Genomic DNA, 12,179 nt, shown 5'->3' with positions numbered 1-12,179 from the left:
CTTATAACCGAATAGAGCAAAACAGGATCGAAAATAGGGCCGAGTCCGAGCAGTCTCCCGAGTACTAAGGCCGAGTAATCTAAGTTGTTGAACATTGCTTATTTTACTGCAAAAATACAAGGTTTTTATAACTAGTTCCATTTCAAGAAACGTTATGTTTTAAGCTTTTCTAGTTGTTTATCTAATATTTGTATGTACTCCTAATTTCAAAATTTAATAATTACTGTAGGCTGCGAGATAACTTTAGCATTTAGTGCTTGACATTTTTAACATTTACATATCATATAAATGATTTTTATGTTGTATGCTTGTAAATTGCTCTTGGTTGATTCTGTTTTTCATGATTCATAGTATTATTTCCCTTTCATCTTGATGGTGTAGTTTATTTTATTTATTCAGCTTTGGCCTAGCTTTGTTGGGCTTTGGTTTTAGGTCAAATTTGGTGGTCATACTTTAAATTTTTCATTTAGGAAGGCCTTGTTATAACTTTGTTGTTAGCTAAGTTGCAGTTTGAATTATACAGCTGGTTTTACATTTGTAATCCTATCTTACATTATGTTACTTGTATAAGTTATCCACACGGAAGAACTGTAAGATTTAGAGGCATATTTCTTTTAGAGTGGCTTTTCATTTGTAGATGTTAGTATTTCCCTAAAATTGAGTGTTAAACCAAAGCGAGTTGGGTTAAGAAGTAAGTTTAAAGTCAAATGACAAAAATGCATAAGTTCATTCGGGGTTATGTATGTTAAAGTGAAAGAAAATCACAAAAACCAGTTTAATTAAACCTTAAAACTGTGTCTGATAACATATACTATAAGTGCTCTCGCTGCTCTGTCTGCGCTAGAAGCTCAAAGTTGTTCATCGGATTTAAATGTATCCTGAAAGCTTTAAAGCTGTTTAGGGCTACTCTGGTTTATCTTGATTTTCAACTTGTTTCTCGATATCTTGATTTTAATAGTTAGGAATTATGATGTAGTATGTGTCTATGACAATCTTCATTGCTTAGTTTATGATCCAAAGGCCATTATGGAAGTTTGTGTACTTTCAGTTCGAAGAAAGTTGCTGTTCAATTAACTGCCTATGTTCCTGGAGTTTGTGGGAAACTCTAACAAAGTAGGTGCTGTTGTATATGTGAACTTCTTTGACTCAGCCATTATGATTAAAGAAATGGTAGTTTGAGTATCACTTTACAAGTTCGCCCTGTGGGGAATTTATATACTATAAGTGCTCTCGCTGCTCTGTCTGCGCTAGAAGCTCAAAGTTGTTCATCGGATTTAAATGTATCCTGAAAGCTTTAAAGCTGTTTAGGGCTACTCTGGTTTATCTTGATTTTCAACTTGTTTCTCGATATCTTGATTTTAATAGTTAGGAATTATGATGTAGTATGTGTCTATGACAATCTTCATTGCTTAGTTTATGATCCAAAGGCCATTATGGAAGTTTGTGTACTTTCAGTTCGAAGAAAGTTGCTGTTCAATTAACTGCCTATGTTCCTGGAGTTTGTGGGAAACTCTAACAAAGTAGGTGCTGTTGTATATGTGAACTTCTTTGACTCAGCCATTATTTAAAGAAATGGTCGTTTGAGTATCATATTACAAGTTCGCCCTGTGGGGAATTTATATGCTACAGTGATTTTTTCCCCTCAAGTAATCATCCTCAAATTAAGACACTGCAAAAACTTGACAATTTCATAAGCCTCGTTGTAGTTTGTAATTGATGCAAATGTTCAAATTCCAAGTTTATCGGGCTCGAGTTTGTATATGGTGGTATACTTTTGGAGGTCACACAGCCTAAACGTGAGGCTGCCTGGGGTGTCACATGGGATTAAAACATAGTTTACTATTTTATCTAAATTATTTTAATCTAAAAAACACTACAAATTAGCGATATTTTCGTAAATTTGAACCTAACTCCTTTTTTATTATATCATTTTATTGTAAGAAAAAATTTATGAACACGACGATGCTATTTACAACTATGACATACTTGAATTTAGCAAACGAACGGATCTGAGCCGTCCAGATCAAGTTTAGCTTAATTTTCTTTTTTTAGATGAGCTGAATTTAATAAACTAACGGAAAGTGATGTTCAAGATCGGCTCTTTATTATATGAATTCGAGCTGAATTTGAACAAACTCGAGTTGTCCCCTAATATTTCACATGTATTTTTTACTCGACCGAATTTAAAATATAATTTTTAGTTTTACAAATTGCATCAAGATCAAATACTAGTTTTTATTTTATAATGATATATACAAACACTCTACCCATAATTCCTAATCTAAATCATTTATTTTTCAAGTTGAGTTTTAAGAACATAAACAATTTTATTTTAAATTTTTGAGTTCTTAATTTTAGAAATCATACATTACTTATTTTTTTAAAAAAAATTCAATAATATACGACATTTACACATATAATCGAAATTGAACAAACTTGATCATATCGTTATTGAATCCTTCGTTCTTTGATAGGCAACCAAGTAATTTTTTAAAGAGATATGTACATGTTGTAATATTTCAGTTGTTGTTTTGAGCAATCAACCATAGATGCATCATCATAAAACCTTTATCACTTAATCAATATCATGAAATTTCTGCAAATTGTAATCCCAGACATATGACCAACAAGAAATAAAAACCAAACTCTCACAATTAAGGAGAAACTAAACAAACCCAAATAAATTGGTAACCAAGGAAAAATGGAAACTAAATCAAGAAAACAAGATTGAGGCTATTTTGAGATGGCTACTCAATAGAGAGCGAAAGAGAGTTTGTACGTTATATTTTAAAATGTCCATGTCGAAATGTTATTATGTTTAGATATTTTGCTTAAGTTTAATTTTTATAAATCACAAGTTATTTAATGATTTTATAAAAATATTAAAAATTGGAGATGAGTTGGTAACAATATTGGATAGTTTCATTATGAAAAAACTAAGTGTTTAATTTAGAAATACAAGCAAATTTTCTAAAATATTTAAAAAAATTATTAAATCATGAGAAAAATGTAATAATAACAATATTTAAGTGATCAATAATAATTTATTATTTATAATATATATGAACTTTATATGAGTCGAGTTCGAGTCAAGTCTGAGTCGATTACGAGCTAAACAAGCCGAGTCAGAATCCAGCAAACAAAAAGCTCGGCTCAATTATTCATTCGAATTCATTTTCATATTCTTGATCGCCCTCGTTTAGAATACTGAACCGAATCGAGTTTACGTAAACAAGTCAATCCTGAATTTCGTTTACGAACATCTCTTCTCATTTACGGTCCTACTATTAATTGTAATATTCATCTCACTTGATTATTTACTTATTATTTAGTAAGTTAATGAAATATATTAAAAACAATATTTGTCCAGTTTTAATTTGTATTTAATCATTAAAATATAGAAATTTTTCTAACCGGTCTTGTAAAAATTGGAAATTGGACTTTATCAGTAGCGGGACCGTCTAGTTAGGGCTGTAATTCGGGCCGAGCGAGCCGAGTTTCGAGCAGGGCGTAATTCGAGCCGAGATTAATCGAGTCGAGTCGAGCCGGCTCGTTTAGTTAAACGAGCCTAAACCTCTGTCCGAACTCGACTCGTTTAATTTTACGAGTCGAGTCGAGCCGGCTCATTTAGCTAAACGAGCCGGTTTTTACGAGTCGGGCGAGCCGGCTCGTTTAATTTTACACTTAATCGAGCCTAAATCTCTACCCGAACTCGTCTCGTTTAATTTCACGAGTCGAGCCGAGCCGGCTCGAGTAATTAAACGAGCCGGAACCTCTACCCGAGCTCGGCTCGTTTAACTAAACGAGCCGAGTCAAGCCCACTTAAACGAGTTCGAGCCGGGCGAACTCGCGAGCCGCCCGACTTGAATTACAGCCACACGTCTAGTGATTAATCGGCTAATCAGGGATTGATCAAAATGATTAACTGAGTCATTAATTAGAACTAATTTAATATTAGTTTTAGATATAAATATTAATATATGTAATTGTTTATTTATTTTGATTATACATATACAATTTTTATTATTTATATTTATATAAAGAAATTTTAAATATGTCCCACTATTAAAGTAAATATAATTTTTGAGATGTAACTTATGAACTGAGATCAATTTAAGATGAAAATTAAGAAAGTTTAAATAGTAATTATGTGTTTAAGAGAATAATATATATTTTTTAATTTTTTATCATTTTACTTTTAATTTTTTGATTTATATTTTTTTATATTTTTTACCAATGAGTCTGATTTTTGACCAACTAACCTGATTTTTCACGTATTAACCGGATTCATACTTTTAATTTTTTATTTATATATATATATATATATATATATATATATATATATATTTTTACCAGTGAATCCAATTGTTTACCAATTAACCCAATTTTTAATCGACTGATTTCAATTTTTTTCGATGACTGATTTTTGTAAAACACGATTTTTAACTCGATTTTCACCTAGTCATTTCATTTTTCACCTAGTCATTTCATTTTTCACCGAAGAGTTATTAATCCCAACTTTTTGAAAGTCGGTCTTAACTTGGGTAAAATAGTATTCTAAAATTCCTTTATTCAATCGATTAATCTCCTACAAAGTACTCGACCGATTATATTTTTGAAATTTGATTAATCCTACGAATTTTCCTTTATTGGAGTATATATATTTTATTTATTAAAATGAAATACTATATTAATTTAAATATGAATATTTATAGAAATTATGATATAATAAATATATATTTGTTAATAAATAACTAATATATTAAATATAATTAATATTATAATAGATTTGATTTTTACTCCGATTAACAATTTCGATTAATCCTCGACTTTCAACTAATCCCAAATCGGTAGTTAGACCGATCTTCCCCGATCTCCGATTTTTACAACAGAAGGTAAAATGGTTCTTTAATAACTCAAAAGTTATAACACTAATTATTGACGATTTTTCAGAAGATTCTAAGCAATCTGTTTACCAAGTACAATATTAGTTTTATTTTTGTGAAATGAATTGTATCTCTATCTTATGAACCAAATATATGTTCTTTAGACAATTTAATATTAATTAATATAATTTGGTAATTATCTTATAATTAGCCTTTTTTTTTGCTAATATATAATTAGCCTTTTAATATAGTTTATTAATATTACTTATTATCGATAAAATTAATTTACAAATTAAAAGTAAATATATGTTATTAAACTTAATTTAATATTACTAAATATAATCTAAATACATGTCATAAATTTTTACTGTTAAAATGTGATTTTTTAATTTAAAGTACATAAACGTTGTGATGGAGAGTAACATATACGATCATTAAATCAATAAATTTTTTTCGTAGGTAACCCGCAGCCGTTATCCTTCGGGCTTCTGGTGCGCACTGGTTAACCCTACGGGCTCACGCAATAGCGTTGAACCAAGGTAAACTGTATTTAAGCAAGAGGCTCCGACTCAGGAGGCATAATCATAAATTCTCCTCCCGGAGTATTATTTATTTTTAAAATAATACTACAGATAAAGTTTACACAGAATAGAAGTCAATTCGTGTTAATAGTTTACTTTGTAGTTAGTAGTTTTTCAAAATAAAAGTTAATATATGTTATTTTACTTAATTTATCGTAACTTAATAAATTTTTAATATAATTTATAAATATAATAAAGTTTACAGAAAAATAAGTCGATTCGTGTAGTAGTTTTTAGTTTTTCTAAAATTAAAAATAAATATAAGTTATTTTACTTAATTTAACATAACTTAATAAATATTTAATATAATTTAAAAATCGTTTAAAAAATATTTTTATTTTATAAATTAAAAAGACGATTGGATGAATACTAACTTAAAACAAAATAAAATTTACAAAAATAAAAGTCGACTTGTGTTAAAAACAAAGTTGATAGAGAATAAAAGTCAACTTATGTCATGTAAGTACCAAAATTTGGTACTTGGGTACTTTTAGCACCAAATTATACATAGTTTCGCTTATTAATAAAGAGTATAGATCTTAGGTTTTTTTAATATTAGTGGGTAAATTATTATGTTTACGAAAGATCTTGCCTTTTTCGTACTCATTTACAAATGAACCAATATGACTCCTTTTTTACACAGTTGCAAGATAACAAAGGATTTTCTTAATCTGATTTTGTCAATGATATGAATCGTGCAATAAGACTAATTGATTATAGGACTCCTCAGTTATTTACAAAGTAGGTGAGAAAATAGTTAAAGAACAATATCACAATGAGGGTTGTGTGGTCTTTTTTTTTGCCAAATTTAAAGCAGATTTTAATAACTTGAAAGAGATTCAATCGGGACAAACCCCCAACTGATCATGCAACCAGGTTGAAAAACAAATAGAGCTAAATAATTAGCTGTTTTGTTTCCGGATTGCTTAACAAACTGAATACACATATTCTGAAAATTAAAAATGAAGGTAATGGTTTCCCGGACAATCCAGCACGCATCTCCCCCGAAAACAGTAGTTTCACAATTGACCCTCACATTAATTCGATTGATATTGCAACGTTCAGAGGACTCAGTTGCAACAACTGAGTTTAGAGGCCTCATGTTATGAACAAATATTTTTTGTGAGAGGTGAGCACATGTGATTTTCACCACCGTTCCAAACGCACCCCAGCTATCTACCTGCCGGACACCAGCTATAGACCTGCCGAAAGTGTTGTTGATGCGAGATATCCAGATCTCCCAATACACCATCCAATTCATTTTCAACACAACCACCACATCGCACAAAGCGAGACACATCGCATAAAGCGAGACAATCAAACACACAAATAATAATTTAAACAGAATAATACGAAAACAACCCAAAATTCAAAAATCTCGGAATAACACCAAATTGTAATATGTTGTTAGACCGCAGATTTTGAATCCAAAAACTGAATTTTATTATAAAATCCAGACTCTTACCTTAGTAGATCTTAAAACTAAAGTGAAGAACTGTAATGGATTTTTCGAGTTTTGTAAAACAAATCTCGATTTTATTAAAGAAAAAGTGAATAAAAGGAGAAGATGTAGATGAATATGGAGATAGAGATGGGTATAAAGGGTGAAGAAGAAGGTAGGGCGGCTAGGGTTTGATGAAGTTAGGGCGGCCGACTCTCATGGGCTGTGTGGTCTGAATTTTAAGCATATGTTCAAAATATTTTTAAACTTACGAAAGTGATGTATATATGTTTAGATTTTAAAAATCTATTTAAAATTTAGGGTTATGCAGCAGAATTCACATGATTATGAGATTCTATTTTAAGGATTGGTTCTAATTTGTGCCCACATGTATATGATTATGTATATATGTTAATTAATTTTGTTCCCACATTGCAAGTGTTCTTAAGAGTCATTGTTAGTACTCCTTTCGGGACAAGGCACCACAATGGATGACAAGGAAAATTTAAGAAAAGGTGAAATTTACAACAGGGTATTACCCGAAGAAACGTGCTTTAAAATGTAGAAGTATACGCTCCTTAAATATTGATTCAAAATCCGAACTTACATTTTATATCATTTAATGATAAGAGTAGATAATAAGTATGTTAGATTTTGGAAATTGTGAGAAATTAAAGATAAAATACCATTTTTATTTTTTTATAACCGTACTATCGACGATATTATAAATTGGGATCGTTTTCACGAGGACGTTGAAGTAGTTGTTTTCTTACATTTTTCGATTAAAAATAATTAATGACTTGAACTTCAGACCAATAATATTATAGGCCTACACGAAACGCGGTCCTTTTACTAACTTGTAATTCGGACCAAAAATATTATAGCCCATACGATACGCCGCCTATTTCCTAGTATAGAGTACTTTACTGACTTGATATCCCAATGCCATGTAGCAAACATAGAAATGAATTGTTATACATAACCGTGTAAAAAAATTCCAACGCATGTGCTTCTGAGTTCCTTCGGCTCGAAATCTACTCACCGTTTGTGCTTCCAAATTTCTACTGTGCACGAAACCGTAGCCTTGCCTCTTCTTTCTACTCCAAGCCCTTGTAAGAGGTATTTTCTGAATTATATACTTTATTTTTCATATCTTACTATTAAATTTCGTGATTCTATTAATTAACAAACTTTTCAATGATTACTAAGTGAAGAATTAATAATTTGAAATTTTCAGAGCTAGATATATAAAAGAATTTCTCGATTACTCTGTTCATGTATGTGTTAATACACCCCCCTTGGGATTCCACTTGTATGTTGGATTGAAGAGCGCATCACTAGAGCTCATCACAGGGGAAATATTCCATTAGAATCAGGATGAAAGTTTTAAGAATAAAAGGGTTTTATTAATTTGGCATCGGTCAAAATAGATTGGATTCCAAATCAAGCCATTTAATCTATTAAATTTTTAATACATTGGGACTTAGTATGTTAATTGTTAATAAATTTAAGTCAAGACATGATTTTCTTTAGAAATATAATCATGTCACAATTATATGTATATATGACTAAATATAGAAAAAGAAGGCAGAGAAAGATAATGAACACAAGAGTACAGTTAACTGTGTGCATTGTTATACTATACAGAGCAAGATAATGAACACAAGAATACAGTGAACTGTGTGTATTGTCTATACTACCACTTCTGCTGCATTTTCTGTTGTGCTTTGTTATACAAGAAGGAAGAGTAAGTCTCTTTATATAAAAAAACATAGCTTCTCTTTAAAGCTTGCTTTTGTCACTTGGTGGCTCCTCTTGCTACATTAATTATGATGTCACCATTGTGATATGATCTCACTTGTGTCATATCCTAGCTAATATTTAACAAATCATGATATATGAATTTTTTTTATTTTGGAAATTTGAATGAAGATAGAGGTGCATTTGCATAATGATTCTTTGTTTTGTTTGAGATTTATAAAATTAGTCAATGATATATTTCTTCACTGAAAAGAATTATTTTATTTGATGCAAGGTGTGCAGTGACAAATTCTCCACTATGGACTTACCAGAAGAATTGATTGCTGAAATTATATCAAGAACTCCTGTGAGGACAATAGTGTCATGCAAAAGCGTGTGCAAAAGATGGTGTAATATAGTTTCAGAACCATTTTTTTCGCGTCTGCATCTCTCTATATCATCTAAAATGCTTTTACTTCATCAAGGAGACGCCGAGGACGTAGATGATGACAATGATGGTGACCTTGCAGTGGTTGAACTAGATGACCAACATCACCAACATGATATTCATCACGAGCCTATGATGAGATTTTCCCCGGGACTTGCCTTGGGAGACTATGTGGGGTTAATTGGATCAGTTAATGGGTTAATATGCTTAGAAGATAGTTATGATGATTCAGCATATGTATGCAATCCAATTACACAAGAGTACATACGCCTTCAAGATTCCGAGTACACCAGAGTATCATATTTAAAGGGATATTATGGCTTTGGACTTGTTGAATCGAACCAACAGTACAAGATTGTACGTTTTTATAAGGGTAGATTTCCTTCAACTGAATATGACCTAGGGAGCGAGGTTTATACGCTTGGAACCGGCATGTGGAGAGATCTAGGACATGTCCCCTTCCATCTGAATGAACATGATAGGGGTCACTATGTCAGTGGCCGCCTCCATTGGTTAGCTGGTGAACTAATATGTGCTTTCGATTTGGATAGAGAATTATTTCGTCCAATGGAAGCTCCTCCACGGGCTCCTGGGAATACAGATCATTTTAGCATCTTGGGAGTCCATAATCATTTTAGGAACTTGGGAGTACTTAAAGGTTGCTTGTGTATATGTGATATAACACTATACTCTGAACTTTCTATTTGGGTGAAGAGAGATTATGGCGTGGAAGATAGTTGGAGTAAAAAACTCATCATCACTCCTAATCCTCCATTACATGAAGGTATAAATACCGACATGGTTCGGCTTCTTAAAGTTCTCAAAGATGGGAACATCTTAATGTATTGTGACCAACTTCAATTGTTCACTTATCATCCTCAACATAAAACATTGCGACATCACATTTTCCCGGAGGGTGAGTTTCTCACATTTGGTGCGATGACTTATGTCCCCGGTTTTATCAGTCTAGAGAGGAGTTTCACCTTGGAGGGTGTCAAAAGATGGGAGTCTCCTCAAGTAGAAGACTGACTTATAACCGAATAGAGCAAAACAGGATCGAAAATAGGGCCGAGTCCGAGCAGTCTCCCGAGTACTAAGGCCGAGTAATCTAAGTTGTTGAACATTGCTTATTTTACTGCAAAAATACAAGGTTTTTATAACTAGTTCCATTTCAAGAACACGTTATGTTTTAAGCTTTTCTAGTTGTTTATCTAATATTTGTATGTACTCCTAATTTCAAAATTTAATAATTACTGTAGGCTGCGAGATAACTTTAGCATTTAGTGCTTGACATTTTTATAACATTTACATATCATATAAATGATTTTTATGTTGTATGCTTGTAAATTGCTCTTGGTTGATTCTGTTTTTCATGATTCATAGTATTATTTCCCTTTCATCTTGATGAGTGTAGTTTATTTTATTTATTCAGCTTTGGCCTAGCTTTGTTGGGCTTTGGTTTTAGGTCAAATTTGGTGGTCATACTTTAAATTTTTCATTTAGGAAGGCCTTGTTATAACTTCTGTTGTTAGCTAAGTTGCAGTTTGAATTATACAGCTGGTTTTACATTTGTAATCCTATCTTACATTATGTTACTTGTATAAGTTATCCACACGGAAGAACTGTAAGATTTAGAGGCATATTTCTTTTAGAGTGGCTTTTCATTTGTAGATGTTAGTATTTCCCTAAAATTGAGTGTTAAACCAAAGCGAGTTGGGTTAAGAAGTAAGTTTAAAGTCAAATGACAAAAATGCATAAGTTCATTCGGGGTTATGTATGTGAAAGTGAAAGAAAATCACAAAAACCAGTTTAATTAAACCTTAAAACTGTGTCTGATAACATATACTATAAGTGCTCTCGCTGCTCTGTCTGCGCTAGAAGCTCAAAGTTGTTCATCGGATTTAAATGTATCCTGAAAGCTTTAAAGCTGTTTAGGGCTACTCTGGTTTATCTTGATTTTCAACTTGTTTCTCGATATCTTGATTTTAATAGTTAGGAATTATGATGTAGTATGTGTCTATGACAATCTTCATTGCTTAGTTTATGATCCAAAGGCCATTATGGAAGTTTGTGTACTTTCAGTTCGAAGAAAGTTGCTGTTCAATTAACTGCCTATGTTCCTGGAGTTTGTGGGAAACTCTAACAAAGTAGGTGCTGTTGTATATGTGAACTTCTTTGACTCAGCCATTATGATTAAAGAAATGGTCGTTTGAGTATCACATTACAAGTTCGCCCTGTGGGGAATTTATATGCTACAGTGATTTTTTCCCCTCCAGTAATCATCCTCAAATTAAGACACTGCAAAAACTTGACAATTTCATAAGCCTCGTTGTAGTTTGTAATTGATGCAAATGTTCAAATTCCAAGTTTATCGGGCTCGAGTTTGTATATGGTGGTATACTTTTGAGGTCACACAGCCTAAACGTGAGGCTGCCTGGGGTGTCACATGGGATTAAAACATAGTTTACTATTTTATCTAAATTATTTTAATCTAAAAAAACACTACAAATTAGCGATATTTTTGTAAATTTGAACCTAACTCCTTTTTTATTATATCATTTTATTGTAAGAAAAAATTTATGAACACGACGATGCTATTTACAACTATGACATACTTGAATTTAGCAAACGAACGGATCTGAGCCGTCCAGATCAAGTTTAGCTTAATTTTCTTTTTTTAGATGAGCTGAATTTAATAAACTAACGGAAAGTGATGTTCAAGATCGGCTCTTTATTATATGAATTCGAGCCGAATTTGAACAAACTCGAGTTGTCCCCTAATATTTCACATGTATTTTTTACTCGACCGAATTTAAAATATAATTTTTAGTTTTACAAATTGCATCAAGATCAAATACTAGTTTTTATTTTATAATGATATATATACAAACACTCTACCCATAATTTCTAATCTAAATCATTTATTTTTCAAGTTGTGTTTTAAGAACATAAACAATTTTATTTTAAATTTTTGAGTTCTTAATTTTAGAAATCATACATTACTTATTTTTTTAAAAAAAAATTCAATAATATACGGCATTTACACATATAATCGAAATTGAACAAACGTATGATCATATCGT

The 12,179-nt window shown here is 31.4% G+C and overlaps 1 protein-coding gene across 1 annotated transcript; it reads left to right on the top strand.

Annotated features, from left to right (window-relative positions):
* The first annotated feature begins 8,967 nt into the window (after window positions 1–8,967).
* LOC141703414 (F-box protein At3g07870-like) lies at window positions 8,968–10,125 on the top strand. The gene has a single exon (XM_074506952.1). It carries the CDS (start codon window positions 8,968–8,970, stop codon window positions 10,123–10,125), a length of 1,158 nt encoding a protein of 385 aa, XP_074363053.1.
* Window positions 10,126–12,179: the final 2,054 nt, after the last annotated feature.

Source organism: Apium graveolens, unplaced genomic scaffold (assembly GCF_009905375.1).
Source record: "Apium graveolens cultivar Ventura unplaced genomic scaffold, ASM990537v1 ctg6618, whole genome shotgun sequence".
Classification (NCBI taxonomy): domain Eukaryota; kingdom Viridiplantae; phylum Streptophyta; class Magnoliopsida; order Apiales; family Apiaceae; genus Apium; species Apium graveolens.
Note: the sequence above shows the minus strand (reverse complement) of the source record. Positions and strands in the feature narration are given on the sequence as shown.

Coding starts and splice junctions, on each gene's coding strand:
- LOC141703414 (XM_074506952.1), top strand. CDS start 8,968: ATGGACTTACCAGAAGAATTGATTGCTGAAATTATATCAAGAACTCCT.